The 13,573-nt window shown below is 36.7% G+C and overlaps 2 protein-coding genes across 2 annotated transcripts; both read left to right on the forward strand.

Moving 5' to 3' along the window:
* The first annotated feature begins 2,440 nt into the window (after positions 1 to 2,440).
* On the forward strand, positions 2,441 to 3,136 carry LOC102610773 (disease resistance protein At4g27190-like). Its single transcript, XM_025097808.1, has 2 exons — positions 2,441 to 2,570; positions 2,835 to 3,136. Exons 1-2 carry the CDS (start codon positions 2,441 to 2,443, stop codon positions 3,134 to 3,136), a joined length of 432 nt encoding a protein of 143 aa, XP_024953576.1.
* A 2,487-nt stretch (positions 3,137 to 5,623) lies between these two features.
* LOC107176547 (disease resistance protein At4g27190) lies at positions 5,624 to 8,926 on the forward strand. The gene has a single exon (XM_015529291.3). It carries the CDS (start codon positions 5,813 to 5,815, stop codon positions 8,807 to 8,809), a length of 2,997 nt encoding a protein of 998 aa, XP_015384777.1. The 5' UTR covers positions 5,624 to 5,812; the 3' UTR covers positions 8,810 to 8,926.
* Positions 8,927 to 13,573: the final 4,647 nt, after the last annotated feature.

The following is a 13,573-nucleotide window of genomic DNA, read 5'->3' on the forward strand; positions in this document are numbered from 1 at the left end:
AAAAATGGTAAATTAATGTTGGAATTGTAATTTGCACGAAGAACTTGTAAACAAAACAAAAATTTATAAAAATGACATAGAACTAGTAAATTGACATTAAGTGTGAAATAAAACAAAAAATGTGTAAATCACACATAAAACTAGTAAATTGATGGGAAAATGAGTAAATTAATGTTGGAGTTGTAATTTATACGAAAAACTTGTAAATAAAACAAAAACTTAGAAAAATGACATAGAACTAGTAAATTCATATTAAGTGTGAAATAAAATATAAAATATGTAAACCACACATAAAACTCGTAAATTAATGAAAAAGATGGTAAATTAATGTTGGAATTGTAATTTGCACGAAAAACTTGTAAACAAAACAAAAACTTATAAAAATGACATAGAACTAGTAAATTGACATTAATTGTGAAATAAAACAAAAAATGTGTAAATCACACATAAAACTAGTAAATTAATGAAAAAATGAGTAAATTAATGCTGTAGTTGTAATTTGTACGAAGAACTTGTAAACAAAACAAAAACTTAGAAAAATGACATAGAACTAGTAAATTCACATTAAGTGTGAAATAAAACATAAAATATGTAAACCACACATAAAACTAGTAAAGTAATGGAAAAATAGGTAAATTAATGTTAGAGTTGTAAATTGTATGAAGAACTTGTAAACAAAACAAAAACTTGTAAATATTGCATAAAACTTGTAAATCAACATTAACTTGTAAAAGTTTCATAAAACTTGTAAATCACACATAAAATTGGTAAATGTAACCTGGAACTTGAACAAAAAAGAGTAATTACCTGCTACTTAGGTAACAGGTTACCTATTTATTTAGAATTAATGGTAGAGATTTTTTATTTAAATCTAACGGTCCAAGTCCATTACGACATCAATGCCGTGAATTTAGTTACGGCATTATAGAATGACCCATTAATTTATTGGTACGAGTTTGCCACCTGCAAAGAATTTTATTTTCACATTTAGAGGAGGCCGTTTTTTGACCTCATTAATATATATTAATTTGTTGCTGCATGATTAAAAGAAATTTACAGATAATAATTCTTGCTTTTAGAATGATTTAAATGCCATGCGTCACAATAACTTTAGATGCTTCAAAAAAATTAGATCAAGATGAACCATGCCCTCTAACCTTGTAATATGTAAGAAAATAATCCAATAAAAAAAATTGCAAATATCTGCTAATTAAAAGTTTAATAGAAATGTCTGACAACTTTAAAAAAAAAAAGAATTAAATTTCTTTTTTCCATTTATCGGATTAGAGCCACCACAAGAATTGAGGGTCGCGCAACCCTATTTAATCTAATATACATTCTCAATCAATATAGAAGAACTATGGCTTTAACTCGTGTATTATTGATTTAAGTTGTCATAGCACCACCAATTCTTGGAGTTCCCGGAAGATTTTGGTTGCACCAAGTTCGATGAGTTTGCAAAAGTTTCTATGCATTGCACGGTAGACAAAAACCAATCAGAGAGATAATGATATAAGAATATCGATGGCAACTTCCTCGATTAGACTATTGTCTTATTAATGACAAAACATGTTTGACAGATCTTATTCTTGTTGCTACATGTTAGCTGTAAAAACACTACCAGTGGATCTCTTGAACTTCCCGGCCATGGAAATCCTGGATGCAATTTTTATTGAAGCTGATAAGTTCGTTACCGTCTTCTTCTGCTCAAAAATTGCCGTCATTAGAAAACTCCAAGGTAACATGAAAGCTCTTCAGAAAGAACTATGTTGAAAGCAGCAGCAGTGAACAGTCAACAGTTGACCTCAGAGACATGCTGGCATGCCACCTAAGCTACACCTATCTGCAGCCAGCTAATGAGAGAAATGAGCTGGATTTAACGAGGTCGCAAAATGGTTATGCTGAGGAATATCAGCACATGAGCGTGGAATGATGGAGATTCTAGAAGCTCTACATCATTGGTTAATGATAGCTATATTCACGGATCAATTTTTTTTTGCTTATTTCCAAGTGTTGTCCTTTAGCTAGCTGTCTTTTTTCCTAGCTTGTGTATAAATAAGCCAATGCTTGTAAACTTTCATTCATTCGAGTTATTAATATTAATGGAAGTGCCTCTGGTTTATGCTCTGCTTGCATCAATAAGCAATTCTTAATGAATTTAAGTAACTAGAAGAGCTCACAGAAAGGAAAAATGAAATTGAAGAAGATATCAGATTAGCCGAAAGTGAAGGAAAGTGTCCTAATACACGAGTCAGGGTGTGGCTCAGAAAGGTAGAGGAGACTGCACGAGAAGTGCAACCTATGGTCGAGGAGGGTGACAGAATTGCTATGCAAGGCTGCAGCCTTGCCTGGAACTTGTACTCACTATCAGCTTAGTAGAATTGTTGGAAAGAAGAGAAAGAGGTGAGCAACTAGCTCATTGACATGAGCAATTTTCAGAATGTCTCCCGTAAAAGCTGTTGAGAGGATGCAAGGGCCATGTCTCTTTGGTCAGAAAGCGGCGGAGGAAATTTTAGAGCGGCTTGAAGGGTATCTGAATGATGGTGGAATCAAGAGAGTTGCCGTTTGGGGTAGGGGAGGAGTGGGGAAGACTACCCTAGTGAGAAATCTTGAACAAGTAGTTAGAGACCTCTTCTCTTATGGAATCCTTGAATATTGTCATCGGTGTTAGAGTCTCAAAGGATCTCGATTTGAGAGATATTCAATCACAAATTGCAAAGAGATTGAGGTTAGAATTTGATGCGGAAGAGACCATTGACAGAAGAGCTAGGAGACTGCATGAAAGATTAATGACGAAGAAAAGGTTCCTCCTTATTCTGGATAATGTTTGGGAGAAACTAAAATTGATTTGGACATTGTGGGCATTCCACAAGATGAAGACCAAGCTAACTGTAAGATCCTTCGGACAACTCGATCTCTTGATGTGGGTAGAAACATGATCACTGATCAGGAAGTCAAGATGAATCTTTTGAATGAAGAAGCAACTTGGAATTTGTTTGCTGAATATGCAGGAAATGTCGTCCGGTCAGAAAAAATAAATCCAATAGCAAAGGCAATTGCTAGGAAATGTTGTGGTTTACCGTTAGCTATTGCAACGGTGGGGAAGTCCATGAGTAACAAAAGGATGAAAGAGTAGTTGAAGGATGTACTCTACGAATTGCAGCTCTCAGCACCCCAGTTTGAAAGCATCGAGAAGGATGTTTATCAGCCATTAAAGTAGAGTTACTACCCTTGCCAAGTAAGTTTCTTCAGTGATGCTTTTTATATTGTTCTTTATATCCAGAAAACTATTCGATCCTAACATGTGAACTTAATTAATGCTGGACAGCTGATGGAATAATAGATGAAAACCAAACTCTGGAGGAATGTTTCAATAAAGGGATTTCTTTTATTGAAAAATTGAAGGACTCTTGCTTGTTAGAACAGGTTAGTGCAGTGAGACTGTGAGGATGCATTACATTGTGAGAGACGTGGCTATAAGGACATCAAAGAAGAGTGGATTTTTCTGTCAATCTGGTATTTTACTGTATGAAATGCCGCAAAAGTTTCAGAATTCTTTCACAAGGATTTCATTTTTGAACAACAAGATTACGAGGTTGCCTAGTCAATTGATTGGATGTTCTGAGATGACTGTGTTGCTCCTCCAAGATAATTCCCTGAAGAAAATCCCCAAGAACTTCTTTCGAGAAGTTAGAGCACTTAAGAGTTCTGAATCTAAGCAGCACATAGATAACTTTCCTGCCTCCTTTGCCTGATCTAGAGGAGCTCCGTTCTCTGTTTTTGAGGTCTTGAAGGATTATTAACCAATGCAAGTTCGCTGGACCTAATAATATGCGCGGGCATAAGTGTGATATCTGAACTAATTTCAAAGAATTGCTTGTAGGTCTCCCAATGTTAAAGTCTCTCACCCTATCAAGTTGTAACTCCCTTTCAACTTTGGTAAGTGGGGAGAATATTCGGAGAAATATGTTACCAAAGCTAGAGCATTTGGAGCTAAGGCGTTTGAGAAATTTGGCAAAAATTGTGGAAGAAACGACGGCTCAAAGATGTCGCTTTTTCGGCTTAAAAAATCATAGAAGTGGTTAATTGTCCGAGACTGAGGAACCTCATATTCTTTGCTTTGCTTCAAGAGGTCTAAAACCTTGAAGATATCAGGGTTATGACCCCAGAAGGATGAAATGTATCTTTGCAGGAAAATTTTCTTATGCAATGCTCACAAAATTAAGAGTCATAGAGCTGAGGGACTTGGAAAACTTGAGGATTATTTGTTCGAGGAAAATAGCATGGCCAATTTTGGAGAAAATTGAAGGTTACAACTGCCCAAGCTGCCAAAACTGCCATTCTCAGCCTTCTATGCACTAACTATAAAAGAAATTAGAGGTTTAAAATGGTGGAATAATCTTAGATGAGAAGATGACACAATCAAGTTTAGTCTCCAGCAAATGTTCCACCCATGTACACACTTAACAATGCTGACAAGAGAACATAGTCAATAGATAGGTAAGAAAATATTCTGACTCAAATACACAAAATATCCCGACTCAAATACACATTGCCTATCAACTCCATATTGATTCATTTTTTGGATTGCTGATTGCAGAATTGCCTATATCAATGCTGCGGCCATTCCACAAACTCTTAAAAGTTAATTTTGTTTTCAAAATTCTGTATAGAAGCATTGAACATTTATCTATGCCAAATGCTCCTCGCTAATGGGACTTTTCTCGCTGTTTCTAGGATAGAAGAACAGAGGACAGATGATGGCGAGAGACAGCGAAAAAGTTCAGTACAAGTTACATTCTTGTATCTCTTCTCAACTGAAGCTTTAGTGGTACATCATGTAAATGCCTGAATCCTATCACGATCCATCATGCAGAATCATTGTTGCATGGCAGGGAAACAATTATATTAAAAAACTTTATCTGTGGAAATTGTTGCATCCCTCTATGGATTGTATGTCAACTGAAACATTGACAGTAAAATACACGTTAAAATATGGATTTTCTACTATTATTTCCTTTAGTATTATTTGTTGGGCTGCATGCTTTGCCTTTGCTCTGTTTATACCTAAATTTTTGCTCTACCTTGAATCTCTGCTCTGAAAGCTGCTTATTCCGTTGGTGATAGAGGCTTATCTTATGTTGAAGTCTATAATAAAATTAATTTTGCACAAGTTACTCAGAATATGAAGCAACAGTAATATCATATGAATCCGAGTTTCAAATTTCTTTGCAAGCATTTACTTTACTTGCAGTTGCATGTCGAATTATGAGATGCAACACCAAAATTTTTGTCATTTGTATCCGAGTACAATATTAACAACTAAAATCTCATTTCTCTTGGGGAGGTGCTACCGAGACAAGATAGCAAAGGAAAGAATATTAAAAAAGTAAAATTCTAGGTGATTGCTTGCTTGGAAATAAAAAATTGGTAAAATCCTTTTAAAAATTTCTGGGTCGACTTCACATTTGAAGGTATTAAACAATAAAGTTAGGTTGTATTTGACACGTGTAAGGAATTGACTTTCAAGATGGCAATGCAGCACTCATAGAAATATATTACACGATATATTATTTACGAAAAATTCAACAGCCAGGGCAAAACTAATTGATTAACGATTAAAAGAAATTTCTCAGTAAGTGCCACCTGTGACATGCCACTGAATAAATCCAACATCAATAATTGACCAAGCAAGATTACTGCCAATATTTCAATGGTGGCTTGACTTTCAGAGATGATTTAAGTACTTGCGTCATTGCTAAATTTTGAATTTTCTTGAGATTCTGATTTCTTTTATCACCAAAATCCGATCATGGAAGTGGTAGCTTCAATCTTGGGCTCAGCCGTAGCAGAAGGAGGCCATGTTCTCTGTGGCCCTTTCTGCTCAAAAATCAACAACACCGTTAAGATTCAATCAAATCTCCAAGCTTTAGAAAAGGAATTGGAGGTTCTAATTGGTCTTAGAGATGACATGATATGTCAGCTCGCATTAGCTGAGAAAGATGGAAAGGTACCAAGAACTCAAGTGAAAGCATGGGTAAGATCAGTTGATGAATTTATCTTTGAAGTAGATTTAATGCAAGAAAGTGTGAGAGCCAAAGAGAAGAAACATTATTGTTTCTATAGTTGCTGTCCGCAGTATAGACATGGCAGCAAAGTGGCAAGAATGCTCAAGGAGGTGCAAGGACTTAAAAGTGCAGGAATTTTTCCCGCAGGCTTGGTGATCGCCAATCCCGAAGCAAAATCCGTTGAGCATATCCCTGGGCCTTCAATAGAGCATCAAACAACAGCATCAAAAACTTTAGGTAAGCTCATGAAACTGCTGGATTGTGATGAAATCAGGAGAATTGGTATCTGGGGATTGGGTGGAATTGGCAAGACAACTCTTGTTAAGAATCTGAACAACATTCTCAAGAGGGATTCATCAGCACATCGTTCTGGAATGGTGATCTGGGCTACAGTGTCTAAGGAGTTGAATCTAAGATGGGTTCAAGCACAAATAGCTGAGAGATTGAATTTAGATGTGAAAATGGAGGAAAGCATGCAGAGACTAGGTATTCGACTGCATGAAAGACTTTTGAGGGAGAGTAACTTTCTTCTCATTCTGGATGATGTTTGGGAGACAATTGATTTGGATTCTTTGGGTGTTCCACAGCCTGAAGATCATGGTGGTTCGAAGATCATACTGACATCTAGAAGTTTAGAAGTTTGTATGGCGATGAAGACTGATGTGGAAGTTAGAGTTGATCTTCTCAATGATGATGAAGCTTGGCAACTCTTTAGTCAAAATGCAGGTGTAGCAGCCAGTAAAGATCCAATTAAACCATTTGCGCAGGCAATTGCCAGAGAATGCAAAGGATTGCCGTTGGCTATCATCACCATGGGGACTGCAATGAGGGGAAAGACAAACGTCAAGCTCTGGAAACATGCTCTGAAGGAGTGGCAAAAATCAGTGCCATGTATCAAAGGCATTGAAAAGAATGTCTATAATTCTTTAAAATGGAGCTATGATGCGTTGGAAGGTAACAGCAAATATTGTTTCCTGTATTGTTCTTTGTTTCCTGAAGATTTCTCAATTGAAGAAAGCGAACTTGTGAGGTATTGGTTAGCTGAAGGATTAATAGACGAACAAGAAAACCACGAGGACTCATTCAACAGAGGAATTTCTTTGATTGAAAATCTGAAGGACCATTGTCTGTTGGAAGATGGTGCTAGTGAAGGGACTGTGAAAATCCATGATGTGGTGCGGGATGTTGCCATATGGATTGCATCTTCCTTGGAGAATAGATGTAAATCACTTGTTCGTTCAGGGGCTGGCTTGACTGAAGTTTCAGAAACCGAGCTAGTGAATTCTTTAAAAAGGGTTTCCTTCATGAATAACAGCATAACAAAGTTGCCTGATTGTAAGGTACATTGTCCAGAGACCTTAACTTTGCTACTGCAAGGCAATTTTCCCCTTGGTAGAGTACCTGAGAAGTTCCTTGACGGATTTCCTGCACTCAGAGTCTTAAACCTAAGTGGAACTCGCATCCACTCACTGCCTCTTTCCCTTCTTCAGCTGCACAACTGCCGTGCTCTTCTCTTAAGGGATTGCTTCTATCTGGAAGACTTACCCGCACTTGGAGGTCTTACTAAACTTCAAGATCTTGATCTATCTGCTACTAGTATCAGAGAATTGCCTAGAGGGATGGAAAATTTAAGCAACTTAAGGCGACTGAACCTCTCACGCACTCACTATCTAAAGAAAATCCAAGCTGGAATTATATGCAGATTGTCTTCTTTGGAGATTCTAGACATGACACTCAGTGATTATCATTGGAGAGTTAAAGGACAAGAAGACGAGGGACAAACAAATTTTGAAGAGCTTGGATGCCTTGAGCGATTACTCGTTTTGTCCATAAGATTGGAGAATATTCCATCTCAAGGCACTGAAGATCTTACATGGATCGGTAGATTGAGAAGCTTTCAGTTCTTTATCGGTCCAACAGCAAACTCCTTGCCAACCAAACATGATGAAAGAAGGGTGACAATCAGCGGCATTGATCTTTCAGGAGAATGGATAGGTTGGTTGTTGACAAATGCAAGTTCTCTGATCCTAAACAACTGTTGGGGACTGGATCAAATGCTTGAAACCTTGGTCATAGATAGCGTTGGTGCCTTTGCTAGTCTGAAATCTCTAACTATAGCAGGATCTAGAAGCAGCTTAAGGCCAATTGGAGGATGCGCTGCACATGATGACCTGCTACCAAATCTGGAGGAACTTCATCTCCATGATCTGGCTTATTTGGGAAACATTTCAGGGCTAGTCGGTTATCTTGGGCTCAGATTTTCAAAACTAAGATTAATGGAAGTGACCCAGTGTCCTCGACTGAAATATCTTCTGACTTACGGTAGCTTCATTCTAGCCCTACCTAACCTGCAAGAAATCAAGGTAAGCTTCTGTGATAATCTGGTGGAGCTCTTTTGTTATTATTCAGAGTTAAATTTCACTCCAGAAACTGTTGTGCCAAACCTTCGGAATCTGGAACTGAAGAACCTTCCCAAGCTAAGGACCATTTGCAGACAGAAGGAATCTTGGCAATGTCTAGAGCAGGTTAAGGTGATCAAGTGCAATCTATTGAGAGAGCTGCCTCTCACTGCACAAAATGCAGATACTGTCAAAGAAATAATAGGAGAATTGCAGTGGTGGAACCTACTAAATTGTGACCAGGATACCAAGTCAAGCCTCCATCCTTGCTTCAAACAGGCCAAAGGTAAGATGGAGCTAGGACCAATGGAGATGCAGAAAATAGATGGAACAGTTTTGTGATGAAAACAAATAAATTAAAAAGATGATCATACCAAGATCTGAATTTTTTTCTCTCATGCATTTCTTCACTTAACATTCTCTGTATACAATATATACAACGTCTATTCCTTTTTTATATTTTTTCTGATCTACAATGTAAATGCTTTATCTCCACAATGCACGCTTGATGCCAAAATTGCGTAGCTATTTCTTGTTCATTCATCAATTAAGATTACTTCACTGCAAGAAAAAGGGCTTTTGCTGCGAAAAGCTATATTCATTTTTTATTGCAATGGGGATGAGGCAGTTTCAAATGGTCTTTAACGATGGCTAAACAGTCTTATGTTCAATAAAGGTCAGTAATATGATTGGTTAATAGTGAAAGCCAAATAGCCAAGCCTAGGAGTAAGCTTTTCCACTAGTACCAAAAACATGGTAACCAACAGCTCTCGTGCGAACAGTTATCCATCGAGTTGAAGGAAGAACAAACTTGTGTAACTAATTGCATGGTGATATCATAATAGGGATGTAAATTTACCGAATTTTTTTCATAAAAAATATAATCTGAAAGAAAATGTTATGTTTCAATTCAAATAATGTCCACCATCATATTCTATCTGTTTGAATCAGTTATTCTATTGAACTTGATCCAGCAAATTCAGCCGAATCAAACCCCCCCCCCCCCCCTCCCCAATGGCTAATTATGTTAACCAAACAAATCTCACACAAAGATTGATTAAAAACCAGAATAAAAACCAATGAACAAAGATTTTCGAGGCTCAACACGGGCAATGGATTTTATTAACCCTCAAGAAAAAATAATACAAATGTGAAGAAGATCTTATTACAAGCTCTCGAATCATCCAACCCCCGGCCTCTTAGCCTATAAGGATGTTTATGTAGTTTCCACTTTCCTAGACATTCTGACGCACGAGACTGGAGAGCGCTGACTCAAGTGGTGGAAGCGGCAAGGGAGATGTCGTTTGATGCTATCCGGTTAAACATATATAATATCACGTGCAAAACAAACGCTGGACTTGACATAAGTAGCCCACATGACGTGGCTGTCGTATTCTGGTGCTAAAAACAACACCGACACGTCGCTTATACACATATATATTGACGACTTGATGGTAAGCTTTGTAAGATAAAACCGACACTGTTGTTTTCTGCAGAAGTCTTAATTCGAGATCAATCTTCACACTCTTTTGACTAAAGTCAAAGGTAATTCGCCTAAGCAATTAAAATAGATTGAATAAATTAACTGAAAGGCTATGCTTCGTAGTCACATGGAATGAAGCAATTAATTCTTCCTCTCATAGGTGTTCCCATGGTGACATTCTCTTGCAAAATGGTTCAATCTCTTTTAAAGTGTCAACCTTCCCTGCATTTCTACAAAACAATAGCCAATTAATTAAGCTTCTTCATCATGCAGGACATCGACTTTCACTTCTTAATCTGTACTTTTCATCTGATCTCCCTACATATTTCTAGAGACTAAAGAAATCAATTGCGATGATCCTAGAACCCATATATATGAACCCAAACAATCTAAACCTAATATCTCCAAAACATCATCCAATATAAGAAAAAAAAATCTCTTTTTGGAGACTTCGATGAATTCGAGTAGCTAGCTTCTCCATACTCAGTGGTGAGGCTATGTGTGGGCTGGGGTGGGCTACAGCCCGTCCAAACTTTTAAAAAATTTACAAAAATATTATGTGTCTAGTTTACAAAACTATTATTATTGTATTTTTATTTACAACTATAACCACTACATTATTTACAACTTTACCATTTAGCCCATTTGCATAAATAAATTAAGAAAAAGGGGATCTCACTTATTGAATAAAAGGCTCATTCATATGATGATATGAATAAATTAAAAAAAAAGGATTCCCTTTTTCAAAGTTCCAAATTCCATAACGTGCTTGTGCTTCTCTTGGCTTCTTCGTTTTTCTTCGATTCTTCGTCTTCTTCTTAGTAAGGAAATTTATTTTTTATGTTGATGCTGAAATATGGTCGTCTTTTGCCCGACCTGATCCTTCCACCAACGTTTGTGTTGTCCGCGAAGGGAAGGTTGTACTCTCCTTGCTCTAGCAACTGCCTATGTTTTTGGGACCCGAATCACCATTTTCTTTTCTTTCCAAGCTTGGGCTCACAAAGACAAGTCAGAGACGCCGATGGTTTTACCAGCGTAAACCCTCTGATGCTTAAGTTAGAACAAGGTGTTTACGGATAAAGTGTTTGATTTAAACGAGTAAAGTGAATACAGTAGTTTCAGCACAATCTGTATCGAAGATCTGTGTAACAATGAATTAGGGTTTCAATTTGGCAGAGTTTTCCATTTTCTCTCAATTTTTTCATCCATTTCTTCATCGGTCTCCTGGCTTCTTATAGCCATCATCCCACGTTTTCTACGTATTCTTCATGCCGCCCATTTTCAGGTGATGGCAGACCTTCATGGGTCTCCAACCATTGAATTATGGGTAAACGTGGGATGTCATGTTCTTCCCAACAGTTCGGGGCATAGCGAAACTGTCGCAATTTCATGAGATCGTGTGCTCTTTCTCTGGGCGATGAGTATCTGGTCGGTACATATCTCTGGTCAGTGCTCGTTTCTAGTTGGCACATGCCCGTACGCGAAGTTTTACCAGGACTCTACTCATGCCATTCAGCTGGGGATAGGGCTGAGCTGGTACTTCTCATTACTCATGGGGACATGGCTGAGCTGGTACTTTTCATTACTCAATATTTTGTTTAATCACTTACAATATATTTATAAATTGTGACTCTGTGAGGTAGTAAAAACTAAATTATCTCAGTTAGATCTTTCAAATCATTCAATGTTGATGACATTTGTAATCTTGCATAGAGATTTTATCCTTGAGATTTTACTCAATTTGAGATACTTGCTTTGAGAAGAGAGTTAAAATGTTTTCAGATTGATGTGCTTCATCTTGTTGAGTTTCAATGTATTTCTTCACTTTCTAAATTATGTCGAAAATTAGTTAAGACAAGAAAGTTTCAAATTTACTTTTTGATAAGCAGATTGATTTGTTTAGTATTGACTTTTCCTGTTTCGACTGCAACGACTGAACGAGCATTTTCAGCAATGAAGCTTATTAAAACACCACTTCGAAATAAGATGGAGAATGAGTTTTTATCAGATTGTATGGTTATCTACATTGAAAGAGAATTTGTAGACACTATTGATTCAGATTCGATAATAGATGAATTTAATTCTCGAAAGTATCGCAAGGTGCAACTGAAATAGTACTTAATTGTAATTGAATTATTTCTTGAATTTGATGTATTTTCTTATATATTAATGAATTTTTCATTAAACTTTATATTTTTAGTTTGGATAATATTTGGACTTGAAAAAAAATTTAGCCCACCCAAAATTTTTTTCCTGGCTTCGCCCCTGTCCATACTTTCTCCCATTTTCACCTCCAAATCCAATCTTTGTAATTAGCCCCTTTTTAAGTCCCGTAGCTCCTTGGACACGTATGGTAGCCAATGTACCAAGGTGAAGTTGTTGCGTTGAAGTGCTCTTGAGCTTGTCATTCAAGTTCCTTGTCAGTGTAGTCTTCCCCACACAGCCCATGGCTCCAAACACCAATTCACATTACAGACTAATAATTTTTTTTTTCTGATTCTGTTGTTTGATTCTCAGTTGAAGGTCCAAGTAACTTATACAAAACACTAGTTGTTTCCTAACTCAGCTTATACATTTCATAGCCATTGAGAAAGCATCCGCGAATTTTTTGTGGACCGACAAACTAATTGACCTATCTCTACCACACTTGCACCAATGATAGAAGTCACTACTTCCATCATAGAATTTGTGTTGAAAGTGCATGCGAGCTTGAGGAAAAAGATATGGATAAGGAATCGTAAAGAGTTTGCAAGTATCGACAGCATTTTCACAGTAAATTATCTAAAGTCAAAGTTCAAATTAAAGGCCTTCAGAAAGTTGAAATGGACCTGCACCACTAATATTTGTGTTGAGCACTGAAAAATGCATATTTATAATGGGTAAAATTGTCATTTCATGTTCCAAATCTCATTTACATTTATACTTTTATATGTTTAAATTCTCTAAATTTTTATTATGTGTGTTTTATTATAATTGAAGTATTTTATGTATTTAATGGATATTTTGGTCATTTTAAGACTAACAAGAAGTCAGACAACAAAACGAATGACAATTTTTAACTCTGAATGGTTGAAAACTTTAGTAGGGGTATAAAAGAGTATTTGGCACTGTTCACGTATAAGATGTTGTTCACATATATGGTAATATTCGTAAGTATGACATTATTCACATATACAGTATGATGATGTGGCATTGACGGATGATGTTGCAACATCCTATTGGACCAATGATATGGCATTGACTGATGATGTGGCATTGACCGATGACGTGGCAGCATTTAATTGGACCGAAATACTGATGTGGTGTTGATTGATGATGTGTTCCAACCAATCAAAGTTTGCCACGTGGTGCAATCCTAAGCGTCCAAATTGTTTTCATTCGATAGCCATGATTTACCCATTGTATCTATAAATAGAAGTCTCCCCGTCCCTCCAATTTGACACCCCTGAATCTATGTTTTAGCTCTATTTTCTATAATTTTCTTTCCATCTTGTATTTTCTATGTATTGTAATAAAATTATTATTTTACCCCTAGTTCAATTATGAGTGACTAGTTTAGTTTCAAGCATGGGTTGAAGGTAAAGCCTAAACATGATCCATGGGCTTAATTAGGTAAGTTTATT

The sequence above is a fragment of the Citrus sinensis genome, chromosome 9, assembly GCF_022201045.2.
Source record: "Citrus sinensis cultivar Valencia sweet orange chromosome 9, DVS_A1.0, whole genome shotgun sequence".
In the NCBI taxonomy this organism is placed as follows: domain Eukaryota; kingdom Viridiplantae; phylum Streptophyta; class Magnoliopsida; order Sapindales; family Rutaceae; genus Citrus; species Citrus sinensis.

What these genes read in the sequence shown, in the direction of transcription:
- LOC102610773 (XM_025097808.1), top strand. Translation starts at nt 2,441, where the DNA reads ATGTCTCCCGTAAAAGCTGTTGAGAGGATGCAAGGGCCATGTCTCTTT. An exon ending in CAAGAGAGTTGCCGTTTGGG is followed by an intron (nt 2,571 to 2,834) that starts GTAGGGGAGGAG and finishes AATGTTTGGGAG; the next exon opens with AAACTAAAATTGATTTGGAC.
- LOC107176547 (XM_015529291.3), top strand. Translation starts at nt 5,813, where the DNA reads ATGGAAGTGGTAGCTTCAATCTTGGGCTCAGCCGTAGCAGAAGGAGGC.